Here is a 17,604-nt window from a genome sequence, read left to right on the forward strand (position 1 = left end):
ACCCCACCGGACCCGGACCGGACTATAGTGCTCGGTTATATAACTCTCAACCAATATCGATAATGGCTCTTAAGAGAGTAAGTGACCAACGGTCAGTTTCCATTTATGAAATGACCGGCGGTCAGTAAGGCTATTGTTGTAATGTGTGCGCTTTATTAAACGGCTGATGGTCAGTTCAGTTATGGTTGTATTGACCACCGGTCAGCGAGAGCCTATTGTCGTAATGTTTATGTTATGCTAATATCGAGACCCGAGACGCGAGATCTGACGGCGTATAACTAATGAATCACTGAATCTCCCGGGGATCTCCAGGTGAATCTATGAAAGAATCTCTAAATGAATCGCCGGGGAATCTCTGATGAATCGTCAGGGTTATCTATCATCGGAAATATTCAACGCGTATCGGCGATGAATCGGAAGCAAACTCCGGGCGAATCTCAGACGGAACGAATCTTAACGCGGAACTAAAGAATCGGGGATCTTTGCGTCAGTACGAAACGAAAGATTTGTAAAGTGAAAAAATTCTCTAATTAAATTAAATTAAATTACGAATTAAAATTGAAATTCAATTTTCCAAAACAAAATATCGAAGAAAACAAGCTCTGGCAAGTGGATGAGTGTAGATGAATTTTCTGACACGAACTGACAATTTGACCTGACGACCGAGACCTGCCTTAATGTCGAATACCAGTGATCTCCAGAGAATCGACGAGGGAATCTCCGAGGGAATCTCCAGATAAATATCCAGGAAACCACCGACGAAGCTGAGGAAAACTCCCGGGGAATCTGAACGAATCAGTAGGGAATCACCAAAGAATCTGTGAAGAATCGGGGACTTCTGTGTTTAATAGGAAACTCTGTCGAAAATTAAAACGAAATACAATTTTCGAAAGCGAACAAAAATTTGTATTGAAGAAAACAAGCTCTGGCAAGTGGATGTAAGTCGGCCATTTTTTTTTAACCGATAATTTACCGATAATTTCAAACGGCGTTGAAATGATCGAACACGACTCGCAGGGCGTGGTTACCACGGCTGCAGCGCGCGCGCGACCACGACGACGATGACTCACGATTCGCGTCGCGCGGAACAGATTATAACAATGTTTATACGACCTGTTTACGCTATCGTCATGGAGACGAGCGGCGACCGGCAGACATAAAGTCGATGCGACGTTAATTAATGCCCGATCGACGTTTTTATTTCATCTCGCGACCGACCGAACGAACGATCTAAAATTTAAATATCGCCGATTAACCCTTTAACTAGTCAATTACCCTCGTCAAAATGGCTCCCCCTAGTGTTCAGTTAATCTAATGAACTTACTTTGAAATCTTCGAAAACAAGGATTTTTATCCTTAGAATTATTTATCATGATGTTTAATGATCAGAAAATTGTTGATATTTTAGATCATTTTTTGGGCCAGTAGCGAATTGGGGAGTGAATTAGGAATCTTGCTGCACATATAGGGAATCAAACTGCTAGTATTGCCACCTATAAGTGTCTACGTGAACTAGTAGTGAAAACACAGGGGGGGAACCCGGTCTAGGCGTGTAATCCTTGTCCTCGTAAACGGAGAGGTAAAAGTGAGGTTAGTTTGAAGCTGTTTAAGGGTTAACGGCTGGTATTGTAAACGTTGAATTGAAGTTCAGTGTTATGAGTTATTGATCCGCCGAGCGTTCAGCAGACGGATATCGCTAACGATAAATAAACCTCACATTTCACTCCAATAGTTAATTAACATTAGTCATATTATTATAATTGTATTGAATGCAGCTCGGCGTTCACTGCACGCTCCATCGTAAGACTCGGTCGTACAGCTCGGTCGTACAGCTCGGTCGTACGGCCGGTTGTATAAGCTGATTAATGCGTTTATTAGCCTTGAAGTGGATGAACGTTTTTAACCCCTCACAGGACAACAACCAGTAAAGAGAATACGAAATCAATTGCTCCACAGAATTCGACTCAAATAGCTCAAACGAGGGGACTGCGGCGAGGGAGGACTCACCAGGTGTCGCCGGTGGTATCCAAAATGTCTGAGGCAGATTCATCCTATGGCAAGAGAGGATCTACCAGGTGTGGCTAGTGTACAGTGGGACATCAACTACTGCGGCAATAAAGGATTCCACCATTGGCAAGCGATGATCCACCAGGTGTCGTTAGTGTGCAGTAGGACATAGATGCCAAATTTCTTCAAAGATCAAATTAAAAGCTATTCATAATTTTCGATGACAAATAAATATTGCATCTTTCATGATTTTTATCTGAACGAAATGATGCGGTACAAAATTGTGCCAGAACACCTCCCCCCACACTCCCCTTCCTCCCCACACACTCCCCCCTCCCCCTCCGAGTTCCGATTCAGATGACTCTCATAACGTGACGTGTTTCGAAAACTCAAAATTTTCAACGACCGTTTGAGTAGGTCGGGGGGAGGGGAGTCTAGTGACGTGAAGAGCCCATCCCCGGCGATATCGTCACTACCCGATATCACTACGCTTAAAAAAAAACAACCTCACCGAATAAAACTATGTTAACAGCACTTCTAGTCTTTCTCACATCTCATATAAGTTGACAGAAATCAATATCTAGAGATTTATTTCAATATTTCATGATTACATCGTCGCGTTTAACCCTCTCCTCGCTGTACGTTTAACCCTCACCTCGCGGTACGTTTAACCCTCTCCTCGCGGTACGTTTAACCCTCTCCTCGCTGTACGTTTAACCCTCTCCTCGCTGTACGTTTAACCCTCTCCTCGCTGTACGTTTAACCCTCCTCGCTGTACGTTTAACCCTCTCCTCGCTGTACGTTTAACCCTCTCCTCGCTGTACGTTCATCTGATCTCATGACGACCGGACCACGGCCTACGAGGGACTTTACTCTATTGAGTTGATCTTTTAACCGTAGGACTCGACGACAGCCTTAGAGGGAAAGGAACCACCAAGAAAACTGAGTTTCAAACCTAATAGCTTTTTTCAAATTTTCAGATATTTGAAAAGAAAGACCCGTGGAGAAAATATTGATACCTTGTTTCTCATTTCTGCTGAGCCTAAAAATTTTACCCGGCCGGCCGTCTAGCTACCCTGTACATGATCAAACTCACAATAACGGAGACCTGACAGTTATAGAAATGAACTGATTACAAATTTCATTGCAGTTTACAAAAGTGACCCGGCCGTTTAGGAGAAACAAAGTATCCTTTTACTTCTAGCCTGAATTTTCTAAGAAGCAAATTAAGATTTGAAGCCTAATTACATTTTGATCTGAGAAAGCTGAAGTAGTCACTGTTGTGATTATTACAGTGTGACTCGCGGTGGAGTGTTGAGAGCTCAACAAACAATAGAATTTAATCAATTCTATTGTCACACAGTCAATATTATAATATCATATGATTAATGAGTAGAACAATAACCCCTTCTCCCTCCCCTCCACCTCCCCTCCCCTCCCCTTCCCCCACCGGCGGTGGCTTACTCAACAGATGTAAAGAGAACAGATGTTTAAAGTAAATGATGTGAAAAATTATTCTTTTCAAATCTTACAACAGATTTTTCATCCAATTCATCGACAAAGCAAAGAATTCTTTTAACACAAATTGGATAAATAAATAATATATTAATAATGGGTTTGACTATGAATCCAGTTCCACAGTTGTGTGGGTTTAATTTGACTCTGGATCCAGTTCCACAGTTGTGTGGGTTTGATTTGACTCTGGATCCAGTTCCACAGTTGTGTGGGTTTAATTTGACTCTGAATCCAGTTCCACAGTTGTATAGGTTTAATTTGACTCTGAACCCAGCTCCACAGTTGAGTGGGTTTAATTTGACTCTGAACCCAGTTCCACATTTGTGTGGATTTAATTTGACTCTGGATCCAGTTCCACAGTTGTGTGGGTTTAATTTGACTCTGGATCCGGTTCCACAGTTGTGTGGGCTTAATTTGACTCTAAATCCCACAGTTGTGTGTGAGTTTAATTCGACTCTGGATCCAGTTCCACAGTTGTGCGAGTTGGATTCGACTTTCAGATTTAAAACCTCTAAATCCCGTAATATATATATTGAGATATAATAATCAGACACAGCAGCGTGGTGCGTGGTGTGTGGTATATAATGTGACGCTACTGCAATCAGTGTATGATACATCATATAATAAGCCTCTCTACTCTGAATGATCGCTCGTGAAAAAGACACCAAAGATAAAAGGCTAACAAACTAATCAATCAAATGAACATTTAATGTATTTCATCAGTCGCGACTCTAAGCCTTTCCCCTGTCTCGCTATCAGAGTCTCTTCTACCCAGCTATCAGCCTTTCCCCTGCCTCGCTATCAGAGTCTCTTCTACCCAGCTATCAGAGTCTCTCCTACCCAGCTATCAGCCTTTCCCCTGTCTCGCTATCAGAGTCTCTTCTACCCAGCTATCAGCCTTTCCCCTGCCTTGCTATCAGAGTCTCTTCTACCCAGCTATCAGCCTTTCCCCTGCCTCGCTATCAGAGTCTCTTCTACCCAGCTATCAGCCTTTCCCCTGCCTCGCTATCAGAGTCTCTTCTACCCAGCTATCAGCCTTTCCCCTGCCTCGCTATCAGAGTCTCTTCTACCCAGCTATCAGCCTTTCCCCTGTCTCGTTATCAGAGACTCTTCTACCCAGCTATCAGCCTTTCCCCTGCCTCGCTATCAGAGTCTCTTCTACCCAGCTATCAGAGTCTCTTCTACCCAGCTATCAGCCTTTCCCCTGCCTTGCTATCAGAGTCTCTTCTACCCAGCTATCAGCCTTTCCCCTGCCTTGCTATCAGAGTCTCTCCTACCCAGCTATCAGCCTTTCCCCTGCCTCGCTATCAGAGTCTCTTCTACCCAGCTATCAGAGTCTCTTCTACCCAGCTATCAGCTTTTCCCCTGTCTCGCTATCAGAGTCTCTTCTACCCAGCTATCAGCCTTTCCCCTGCCTCGCTATCAGAGTCTCTTCTACCCAGCTATCAGAGTCTCTTCTACCCAGCTATCAGCCTTTCCCCTGCCTTGCTATCAGAGTCTCTCCTACCCAGCTATCAGCCTTTCCCCTGCCTCGCTATCAGAGTCTCTTCTACCCAGCTATCAGCCTTTCCCCTGCCTTGCTATCAGAGTCTCTTCTACCCAGATATCAGCCTTTCCCCTGCCTTGCTATCAGAGTCTCTCCTACCCAGCTACCAGCCTTTCCCCTGCCTTGCTATCAGAGTCTCTCCTACCCAGCTATCAGCCTTTCCCCTGCCTTGCTATCAGAGTCTCTCCTACCCAGCTACCAGCCTTTCCCCTGCCTTGCTATCAGAGTCTCTTCTACCCAGCTATCAGCCTTTCCCCTGCCTTGCTATCAGAGTCTCTCCTACCCAGCTACCAGCCTTTCCCCTGCCTTGCTATCAGAGTCTCTCCTACCCAGCTATCAGCCTTTCCCCTGCCTTGCTATCAGAGTCTCTTCTACCCAGCTATCAGCCTTTCCCCTGTCGTGCTAGCGGAGTCCCCTCCATCCAGCTATACCCATGCTTTGTGCATCACATGGTCCCTACAGATCGGTCATTCCTGGATATAAGGAGTTTTGAAGGAGAAAATTTTAATTTTTCATATTCCAATTACGGTAAATCGATACTGTTTATCTCGGTAAACCATTATTAATTCAGTGGTTTTATAAGCAAATTTTTATCCTTTACACTAATTAAACTAAGTTTGTAATTAGGAAACCGCCTAAAAATCTTGGTTCCAAACATATCGATTTAGGTGTAGTTTACTGTCGTACAACAACAAACATTTCTAATTGCCTATTGCGCAATGGCGGTCTATTCGTTTTAAATCGGGCATCGTTCAGGGATGAACGTCGAGCCCACTCGCGATCTATTCGTTTTAAATCGGGCATCGTTTAGGGATGAACGTCGAGCCCATTCGCGATCTATTCGTTTTAAATCGGGCATCGTTCAGGGATGAACGTCGAGCCCACTCGCGATCTATTCGTTTTAAATCGGGCATCGTTCAGGGATGAACGTCGAGCCCACTCGCGATCTATTCGTTTTTATTTCTAATCATCACTCCCCGAAAAAACACGATCAATAATTCAACGCAAATCGCATTTCAATCATCATAATACTCAGTAACCGTGACGATATAAACGCTCTGCGCGGCGATGCGTCGCGCATTGTTGCGTATCGAAATCGTCGTCAAAATTTACGATTATTGAAACCAACGGCGATATTGAACATTTATTCAAATGTTTATTACACAAACAATTGATGGAAATACCCGTCTAGAAAATATGGCTGCCTCCTTAAATCACCCTATGACATCATCAATAATCCCCCTATGACATCATCAATATGCCTGCTAGTGATTTAACCTATTGACAGTTCGAGAAAAGATGTCAGCCTCCATAAATCCCCCTATGACATCATCAAATTGTCTACTAGTGATTTGACCCTCCCAGAAATCACCCTATGACATCATAGTTGTTGTCAATAGTGACCGGTGACCGGAGCAGCAGACGCAACGCGATTAACCCCCCTCACTCCCTCCTCCCTCTCCTCCCCGTGCTCGGTTTGTTTATCTAATCAATGTTGAGACTGATTGTTAATTTCCTGTCGACGATATCCGACACACGGCGACGACGAAAACCGCAAACCCGAAAACAGACACGGACCACTTCCCCCTCGAGTGATCCGTCCGAAACATGAAACTCCCGATGATGAAATATCGTTAATTACTCTCGGGTCTTAGCGGTGATTACCATCCCGCGTCCTCGTCGTCGATGGCGATGAAATTTGTTTTATTGTTGCCGCTAGAGTTTATATAAATATCGCGTGTATTTACACAACGTGACGATTCTGAAACCACGACCGTCCCCGGAACCACCGGGACGTGATCATCAACCCCTCGAACTCCTCCCTGGAACCACCGGGACGTGATCATCAACCCCTCAAACTCCTCCCCGGAACCACCGGGACGTGATCATCAACCCCTCGAACTCCTCCCCGGAACCACCGGGACGTGATCATCAACCCCTCAAACTCCTCCCTGGAACCACCGGGACGTGATCATCAACCCCTCAAACTCCTCCCTGGAACAACCGGGACGTGATCATCAACCCCTCGAACTCCTCCCTGGAACAACCGGGACGTGATCATCAACCCCTCAAACTCCAGAACCAAACACATAGGCAGAGATACGAAGGAAGAACAGACAGATAGACAGAGCAAACAGACAGTTAGGAAGGACAGATGGACTGACAGACAGAAATACGAAGCAGAGTGACAGAGCTAGAGAGGACAGACAGACCGATAGGAAGCAGATAGACACAGATAGGAAGCAGATAGATAGGAAGCAGATAGATAGGAAGCAGATAGACAGCGATAGGAAGCAGATAGACAGAGATAGGAAGCAGATAGATAGGAAGCAGATAGATAGGAAGCAGATAGACAGCGATAGGAAGCAGACAGACAGAGATAGGAAGCAGATAGACAGGAAGCAGATAGATAGGAAGCAGATAGACAGAGATAGGAATCCGATACAGAGATAGGAATCAGATAGACAGGAAGCAGATAGACAGCGATAGGAAGCAGATAGACAGAGATAGGAATCAGATAGACAGAGATAGGAATCAGATAGACAGTATGTATAGCTGTAATGATGTTGTATGTATCTAAGATGTAACAGTGATTCAGAGGCAGACGACCGAACGACCGACGGAACAAACAGTTTGACAGACGGACGAACATTGTATCCCTCGGCGACGACGCAGTAATTTCTGACATAATTTCGCCGCGAAAAATGATATACGACCACAATTCGACCAGTGACGTTCGTTCGGATCGAAATCTCGCCGGCTTTCAATATATCAAATATCTAAACACGATATACACTGACTAATGAATCAGCCGGGATCTTAGAGGCGAGGGGAGCGTGGGGGGAGGCAGCGGGGAGCAGAGGGGGGATTCTCAGACGGGACTCATTCCGTATATACATTAAATTGGATATTAATATATATCTCATATCATATAATATATATCTCATATAAATATAATATATATCTCATATCATATAATATATATCTCATATAAATATAATATATATCTCATATAACATAATATATATCTCATACAAAATAATATATATATCATATAGCATAATATATATCTCATATAATATAATATATATCTCCTACAATACAATATATATCTCATATAATATAATATATATCTGAGGCGTAGTATCTTAAACATGTAGGATTCGGCGATCCCGATGAGGGTTGAGTTTATCTAATTTGTGACCTCGCGCATTCTAAACCCACAGGGTGAGGGATTACACGCTGTATTGATGTGAAGATAAGTTCATCTGACAACTGTCTGACCCGAGGGTCCTCGGCTATACACTGCACAGTATCCAACTCAAAACAGTCGTGAATTCGTGAGTTTCAATTAGTTCTTTTTCAGTTATTTTAACTCGAAGTTGAATCTTAAACCAGAATTTTAGAAGCATCAGGTTTGAACCCAGCAGTTAGGCTCAAAACAATTACACCTGACTCAGAGTTTTAGAACATTATGGAAAGGCAATTTGAAATTCATTTGATTCATATTTTTATGTTACATCTGCTTAAACTGAAATTATCTATTTACTACTGCCATAAGGTCACCTGGCCGGTGACATCATAGCCAACCAAAGCCTTTAGCCTAGGTCATGTGACCAGGACACCAGCCACCACTTCTAACACTAACCCGAGGTCACCTGACCAGGCTATACATATTCATAGCCTTAGGTCAGCTGACTGGTGATAGCTCAGCCAATCAAACCCCTAGCTGTAGGTCACCTGACCAGCCTATACATATTCATAACCCTAGGTCACCTGGCTGGTAATAGAACAGCCAATCAAACCCCTAGCTGTAGGTCACCTGACCACAGGGTGGATTGTAAGTGGGTGGGCTGGTCAGTCCTATATCAGTCATTGCTCAAGAGTCTGACAATAAGTTGTGGATATGAATGGAATAGTAATATAGCTGACAGACATACTATAGACACTGACACTGACATACTATAGACACTGACACTGACATACTATAGACACTGACACTGACATACTATAGACACTGACACTGACATACTATAGACACTGACACTGACATACTATAGACACTGACACTGACATACTATAGACACTGACACTGACATACTATAGACACTGACACTGACATACTATAGACACTGACACTGACATACTATAGACACTGACACTGACATACTATAGACACTGACACTGACATACTATAGACACTGACACTGACATACTATAGACACTGACACTGACATACTATAGACACTGACACTGACATACTATAGACACTGACACTGACATACTATAGACACTGACACTGACATACTATAGACACTGACTGCTGAAGACATGATAAATGAGTTCAGAATACAGTAATAAGGAATACAGTATTCCTGAAGATGACTATTAGGATATAGTCCCCAAACGTTGAATAAACTACACTAACTCAAGGAATACAGTATTCCTGAAGATGACTATTAGGATATAGTCCCCAAACGTTGAATAAACTACACTAACTCAAGGAATACAGTATTCCTGAAGATGACTATTAGGATATAGTCCCCAAACGTTGAATAAACTACACTAGCTCAAGGAATACAGTATTCCTGAAGATGACTATTAGGATATAGTCCCCAAACGTTGAATAAACTACACTAACTCAAGGAAACATTTCAGGCTCTTTTTATTCTTATTGCGCGGGGGATTTTATCTAATCTTTACAATGCGGACTCGGAGAGCGTTAAGCGATAAAGATGTCCTACGACCATATGGCTCTCGACCGCCAATACACACACCGAACAGAAGAGATGACATTATCAACAAATCAGATCTTACGAACACTTTACACAAACCGCACAAATTATCAAGAGAAAGAGACCGAGAGAGAGATATTCATAGATCGCGTGCTGTTCCCATTATTCGTCGGTAATTCGTCGACATTTTCGCCGCACTTAAAGAATTACGTCGCGAATATCGCGGAATTATCGTCGTAACCAAAAATCGGCATTTTCTCATAATAATACGTCGTAATATCGGCATCGCGCGTTTATTATGTTTTTCTTCGTTCGAAAAGAAAATTACAATTCGTCGTCGTCGTCGACGACGTTTGAAATCGTAAAATCGCGGCGATGAAAGTTGTAAACGACCGGGATTTGCGGCAGACGACAAAATCAGACTAATAATACTAGATACAGATTGTATTTGATATGCCTGGAGCCACCCACTAGAGATTACTCCGAACAGAATTATCTGAATATCCTTGTAGCCGCCCGCTGCAGAAAGGGATGGCCCCGAATACCCATGATTAAGATATTTCCGGAGCCACCCACTAGAGAAACCGACAACTCTGAATAACATGATTTGGATATTCTTGAAGCCACCCACTAGAGAAATGGATGGATATTCCCGGAGCCACCCTCTAGAGAAATGGATGGATATTCCCGGAGCCACCCTCTAGAGAAATGGATGACTCCGAACTAGGACCTCTGGTAGAACCAGTCACAGTAGAACCAAGCCCGGTAGAACCAGGTCTAGTAATACCAAGCCCTGTAGACAAGACCCAGTAGAACCAGCGTCTAGTTGAACCAGACCTGGTAGAACCAGACCCGGTAGAACCAGACCCTGTAGAACCAGACCCGGTAGAACCAGACCCTGTAGAACCAGACCCGGTAGAACCAGACCCAGTAGAACCAGACCCAGTAGAACCAGACCCGGTAGAACCGGTCACAGTTTCTCAGTGGTTGATGGTTGTTATCAGTGTGCGTGTGTTATTTTAACAGACACTCTAGTCTGTACTGTCAAGTGCTACTCTTCACGCCGTGTGCAACATTTTTATGATATCACTTAAAAGCACTTATACACGACGGAAATAAAGTCACCTTCTGTTCATATATTTCCTGCCCCCCTCCTCCAGTCGACCGTCCAACACGCAAAATGAAAAAAAATGTTCCCATTTTTTTGCTATCACGTCGCTGATGATTCATGTACTAACAGTTAATGAATATTGATCAAGGGTTTTTTAATGGTTGCAACTTTTCCCTAATTGAGTACATGGTTCCTTTAATTAAGTACATGGTTCTCTTCCCTAATTGAGAACCTGGTTCCTTTAATCAAGTACATGGTTCTTTTCCCTAATTGAGAACCTGCTTCCTTTAATCAAGTACATGGTTCTCTTCCCCAATTGAGAACCTGGTTCCTTTAATTAAGTACATGGTTCTTTTCCCCAATTGAGAACCTGGTTCCTTTAATTAAGTACATGGTTCTTTTCCCTAATTGAGAACCTGCTTCCTTTAATCAAGTACATGGTTCTCTTCCCCAATTGAGAACCTGGTTCCTTTAATTAAGTACATGGTTCTTTTCCCCAATTGAGAACCTGGTTCCTTTAATTAAGTACATGGTTCTTTTCCCTAATTGAGAACCTGCTTCCTTTAATCAAGTACATGATTCTCTTCCCTAATTGAGAACCTGGTTCCTTTAATTAAGTACATGGTTCTTTTTCCTTATTGAGAACATGGTTCCCTTAATCAAGTACATGGTTCTTTTCCCTAATTGATAACATGGTTCCTTTAATTAAGTAAATGGTTCTTTTCCCTAATTGAGAACATAGTTTCTTTTCCCGAATCAAGTACCTGGTTCCTCTAATCAAGTACATGGTTCCTTTGATTGAGTAAAGGTTCCATATCTATGAACACTAATCTTAAATAACGATTGAGGCTTCATTTGAACCTCGAACTGCCGAATCGGGTTCTGTTTCTTATTTCATTTTTTAAAAAAACGCTGACTTGGCGAGCAGACGTTAACAGCCATGTGACTTCAGTTCACGTAAATCATCATAAGTGAATTAAACATGCCCGACGAACGAGTACAGATTAAAACTGAATATAACAGAATGCCAGCAGGCATTATGGATTATACTCAACAACGAGGCTTTTAATATTCAATCATTTAATCTATGGATTTGCGTAAATAACAAAGTGATAAACAGCTTTGACGTATTTTACCACTAAGTAGAGATAATCCTACAATAAACGTTGTGTTAGACGTGAATATATTTCTACAAGTTTTAGACGAGTGACTGTTTAATTATTTTAAGAGAGCTAATTAGACATCTACAGGTTATCATCACTATCAACTGATAGTCCTGATGCATCAATGTTTCGGTGTTGTGAAAAAATTTGTTTGCACATTTGTTACCGGGCACCTTTCAAACATTGAATACCAGTGGCCAACACAATGGCAGCCGCGAGGGCTCTTTCTCATGAGAGATAGTTTGGATCAGTCGACGTTGTAATCGATGACACACGCCATCTGGTGGTGAAACTATGAACACAGTAGAAACAGGGTAGTTAAATTCCCTGATTAAATTATAAGATATCCTCAGTGAGGGCTGTTTCTTATCAAGAGGTTCCTTGTGGGACTCATCACCAGCAAGTACAAGACACCAAAAATTCCCTGATTGAATTATAAGATATCCTCAGTTGGGGCTGTTTCTTATCAAGAGGTTCCTTGTGACATTCATCACCAGCAAGAACAAGAAGACACCAAAAATTCAAATTCCCTGATTGAATTATAAGATATCCTCAGTTGGGGCTGTTTCTTATCAAGAGGTTCCTTGTGACATTCATCACCAGCAAGTACAAGACACCAAAAATTCCCTGATTAAATTATAAGATATCCTCAGCGAGGGCTGTTTCTTATCAAGAGGTTCCTTGTGGGACTCATCACCAGCAAGTACAAGACACCAAAAATTCCCTGATTAAATTATAAGATATCCTCAGCGAGGGCTGTTTCTTATCAAGAGGTTCCTTGTGGGACTCATCACCAGCAAGAACAACAAGACACCAACAACAATTCTAATCCCTGACTTTTCCCTGACTTTTAAGATAAGTCAGAATTCCGCAAGTTTCCGCGATCTGTAATAAACCCAGTGCACCTAAGAAGAATTCTACTTACAGAACTTGTTCCATGGAATGTCGCGCCGTAGCGAACTGATTCGGCTGAACCTCGATTGCCAGATAGCAGACATTCGTCCGGTCACCGAGACTGTCCAATATCGATATATGGACAAACACTAGAAAACGAAACAGAACTTAATTCCAATCATAGCGCCGTATTTTTTATAACTTTCATCTGCTGCTGGTCAATTTAGTCCATCTTTAGATGTTTCTCAATTTCAAACTAAGACACATCGAGTTATACCTCACCTACAGTACTAATAATTACCTTTATGATGATTGCGCTCGTAACCGGCCGGAAGTTTAAACAGAATCTCGCGATTCAAACCGCGATACACGATTTCAGCGCGAGTTCCCTCCTCGAAACTGTATCCAACTTCATACGTGATCGGTAAATCCTACAAACACACGACAAAACGAACGTTCAAATCAGTAAATACAAACACACTGACAACAACCAGTTCAACGGTTGTAAGTTAAGATATGACTCGGAGAGAGTTAACTCATCGAAAATGTACAGTAATTCTAACTCTAACTCACAACTATCGGACTGGATCTAGGGGCTGCAGTTAGTCAAAAGTTGGTTAGAGTTAACCAGTGGATAGTTGACATAGTGACAATCAAGAGTTCATTGTTACTACGGTATTTACCCACCGGTTATCTTTAACCAACTTTTCAGCAACTGCAGCCCTAGGGTGTTTATTGTCTCAACGTGGAAAAGTACCGGTATGTGTAAACAATGATGTCATAGGGGGATTTCTGCGGGTAGACATCTTTTCTAGGAGTGTCTATAGATCAAATCATTAGTAGGTAATCAGATGATGTCATAGGGGGATTCATGGATAACGCACCTTATCTTTCCATTCTTTGCAGTAGATTTTGAACATTGTATCCATTTCGATGCCTTTCTGAGGACGGATCGAGCAGTCTCCGCGTGTAGGACTCTCATTCACTCTGAACACAGTCAACGCTTCACCAGTTCGTAACACGTTACCTTAAAACATACACAACTATCATGTCATAGGGGGAACAACTGAGAGGGTTTATGGATCAAATTACTAGTAGACAATTTGATGATGTCATAGGGGGATTTATGGAGGTAGACATCTTTTCTTGAAGAGTCTATAAGCGGATTTCTGGAAGTAGACAAATTCTTAATGATGTCATAGGGGGATTTATGGAGGCAGGCATCTTTTCTAGAAGTGTCTATAGATCCAATCACTAGTAGACAGTTTGATGATGTCATAGGGGGATTTATGGAGGCAGACATATTTTCTAGAAGTGTATATAGATCAAATCACTAGTACAGTTTGATGATGTCATAGGGGGATTTATGGAGGCAGACATATTTTCTTGAAGTGTCTATAAGCGGATTTATGGAATTAGACAAATTCTTGATGATGTCATAGGGGGATTTCACTGGAGGCAGACATGTTTTACTAGATACCTTCATGTCTGACGAGAACCTGCGCGAAGTAGGTGCGCGATTGTTGCAGGACGCCGGGTTTAACAACGAGCCAGCGTTGATTCATCCCGGTCGTCGTGTCGCGAGCCGGGTCTAAATAAATCCGATAACGAGGCTTCGTAACGATGTGCGAGTCGATCTTCGGCGGTAACAACGAGCCGTCAATCACGTTGTCGCCCCCGCCTCCATCGGTACCGCCCCCTGTTGTCGTACCGCCTCCTCCACTGCCTCCTACAAATAAATTAAAAACTTTTTAAAATTAAATTCTCAAATTTGTTTACCCCTAAAATAAATAAATCTGTACATTTTTAGTTTTTCTAGATTTCAAGATTTTAAAGAATATATTCTCATATTTTCAATTTCACGACGAATTTTCAAAAAATTTTTTTCGATTCTCACCTGCTCCGCCCTGTCCGCTTCCGTTACCACGTCCGTTACCTCGACCTTCAGTCGGGCCTTGACCTTCGTCGCCGGACGTACCCCCGCGACGCGACGACGAACTAGCGCCCTCTTGCGGAGTACCCGCGAATCGATTATTCGACGACGATTGCGAACCGGCGGCTTCGACGAGTTCGCGTTTCCGACGACGACGACCTCGACGGCCGCGCGAAGCGGACGATCCTTCCGACATTTTGAAACTGTCGTCTGCTCCCGAAGCGCCAGCAGACGGATTCTGAGTCGTCTCTGCAACGAAATCGAGTTCGAAAACTTTTAACTTTCAAGCCAGTGAATTAACTCAAGAAAAAAAAGCAGATTTAGTAATTTCTAAAATTTTGTCTTCAAATTTGAATTTTACCTGTTGTTGTTGTTGTGCTAACAGTCGTTGTTGTTGTCGCCGTCGTCGTTGTGGTGTTCATCAATTTTTCATGCGCTGCTTTCAGAAATTTGATATAAGACGAACCGTTCGCTTCGATACAGGAATACTGATTATGAGCTCCTGAAAAACACGACCACGAGAAAATTCTAGTAATCTGATTAGATTTGTTCTATAGAAAAGATGTCTGCCTTCATAAATCCCCCTATGACATCATCAAACTGTCTACTAGTGATTAGATCTATAGACACTTCTTGAAAAGATGTCTGCCTCTATAAATCCTCCTATGACATCATCAAACTGTTTACTAGTGATTAGATCAATAGACACTTCTTGAAAAGATGGCTGCCTCCATAAATCCCCCTATGACATCATCAAATTGTCTACTAGTGATTTGATCTATAGACACTTCTAGAAACGATGTCTACCTCAATGAATCCCCCTATGACATCACCACACTTACCAGCAGCCGTTATGAAATCATTGCGTTCAGCGACTATGAATAATTGCCATTCGTACGTAACGAAATGATAGCCGTCGTCGTGGTGATCGCAATCCTGACACGTCGACTCTAAAACGAGGCGCCGATTCGAATTCACGAATCCCGATTCACATCCCGGACAATTCACGATTACGCTACGTCAAATAGAGAAACAAAAATCTTTAATTTAAAGTCTTTAGAAGGTATATTTCAGAATACGCAGGATCTGATCCTGGGACCGGTTTCTAGACTTAGACTTAAGACCAGTCTAAGACCATCTTAATTCGATGGCCAATCTAACAACTTAAGACCAGTCTCAACTATAGAACTGGGGCCGGTTCCATAGACAGGACTTAGACTTAAGACCAGTCTAAGACAAACTAAGTTCTATAGCCAATCTAACAACTTAAGACCAGTCTTAAGGTTTAAGACCACTTTTGGTCTTAAGTCTTGACTATGGAACCGGCCCCTGGTCCCTGGGCTCATTTGCAGTCATAAACACAGATGCTGGATGATTTAAAGATAATTAACATTTGAAACTGCGAAAACAAAATCCAGTTCCACAGTTCTGAGGAAAGATTTGACTTGGAGTTAACTCAATGAAAATGAACTACTAATTTTATTAAACTGCGCTCCAACCAAAGCTGCAGTATCAACATTTTGGTAAAGAGACCAAGTTAACTCATTGAAAATGAATTGATTTTAACTCACAATTGTGGAACTGAGCCCAGATATTTCAGGGGATAAATAAACACTTACTCGAGGGTGTTAGGCAGACGTGAGATAACGAGAACCTGCGACGTGAAACCGAAACCTCGTCCCGGTCGGCTGATATTCACCGACAACACGACCTCGTCCTTCGCGAAGAATTTACCGGCAATACGCAGCAGGTCGTCGGGGGAACCGTCGTGCTGGAAATTCATCGTCGATAGCGGCTCGATGAAACACGACTCGTTCACGGTCGCCAGCTCCGCACATCGCCACTGGTAACTACACAACAGAGCAGACGGACGGATCATTAAAACAAAATTTATTTAAAAAAAGTTTAAATCCAGTTGATGATTCCTTCTCTGGTAGTAGAGGATCCACCAGGTGCGCTAGTGGTATCTAAAGGTTACCCTGGTAGTAGAGGATCCACCAGGTGCGCTAGTGGTATGCAAAGGTTACTCTGGCAGTTGAGGATTCCTCCCATGGCAACTGAGGATCCACAGGAGTGCTAGTGATATCTTAAGTGTAGGCCTAATATAGCAATTGAAGTCTTCTCCAAAGACGTACGAGAATTTCATCGTGTTGATGGCTCCTCCTCTGGTAGTTGAGGATCCACTAGGGGTGCTACTGGTATACGAATATAACTGTGGTAATTGAAGATTCCTCCTCTGGCAAATGGGGAAAATTAGTTTTTCTAATATCAACAAATTTTACAAATCAACTTGAACTTTAACTAAATTTACTTTGGTTCCACAAAAAGTCTGATCAATTGAAGCCCATTATCAGAGGACTCATCAATCGGACTGGGTCGCCCGGACCGGAGCATACCTGATATCGCGCGCGTCGGGGAAATCCGGATCGAACGACTCGGCCGCGTCTAGGACGACGTCGTCGTCGGCGGCGACCGTGCGTTGAACTCCGCCGCGGATGATCGCCTGTAGAGGCGTCGGCTCGATGAAGAAATACGTCTGACTTCGACTGTAAACGATCGTGTCGTTCATATCAACCTGAAATAACCGAAATATATCTCATATCTGGCATGTGAGGATCCACCAGGTGGTGCTAGTGTTGCGGTAAAATTTCAGGGTTGCCTCTTTACGAATCTCCTCAGTTTTTCCCCGATTACACAAA

At 42.8% G+C, this 17,604-nt stretch overlaps 1 protein-coding gene across 1 annotated transcript in view; it reads right to left on the reverse strand.

Moving 5' to 3' along the window:
* Positions 1 to 17,604, reverse strand: part of LOC141912192 (polycystin-1-like protein 1) — a 94,301-nt gene that overhangs the window by 58,989 nt on the left and 17,708 nt on the right. Inside the window, exons 22-30 of the mRNA XM_074803406.1 lie at positions 17,302 to 17,480; positions 16,525 to 16,755; positions 15,748 to 15,920; positions 15,267 to 15,407; positions 14,870 to 15,154; positions 14,453 to 14,701; positions 13,857 to 13,999; positions 13,274 to 13,403; positions 13,004 to 13,121 (exon numbers count right to left, since the gene is read on the reverse strand). Of these exons, the coding sequence (XP_074659507.1) occupies positions 13,004 to 13,121; positions 13,274 to 13,403; positions 13,857 to 13,999; positions 14,453 to 14,701; positions 14,870 to 15,154; positions 15,267 to 15,407; positions 15,748 to 15,920; positions 16,525 to 16,755; positions 17,302 to 17,480 (1,649 nt within the window). The remainder of the gene's footprint in view (positions 1 to 13,003; positions 13,122 to 13,273; positions 13,404 to 13,856; positions 14,000 to 14,452; positions 14,702 to 14,869; positions 15,155 to 15,266; positions 15,408 to 15,747; positions 15,921 to 16,524; positions 16,756 to 17,301; positions 17,481 to 17,604) is intronic.

This window comes from Tubulanus polymorphus, chromosome 10 (genome assembly GCF_964204645.1).
Source record: "Tubulanus polymorphus chromosome 10, tnTubPoly1.2, whole genome shotgun sequence".
Lineage (NCBI taxonomy): Eukaryota > Metazoa > Nemertea > Palaeonemertea > Tubulaniformes > Tubulanidae > Tubulanus > Tubulanus polymorphus.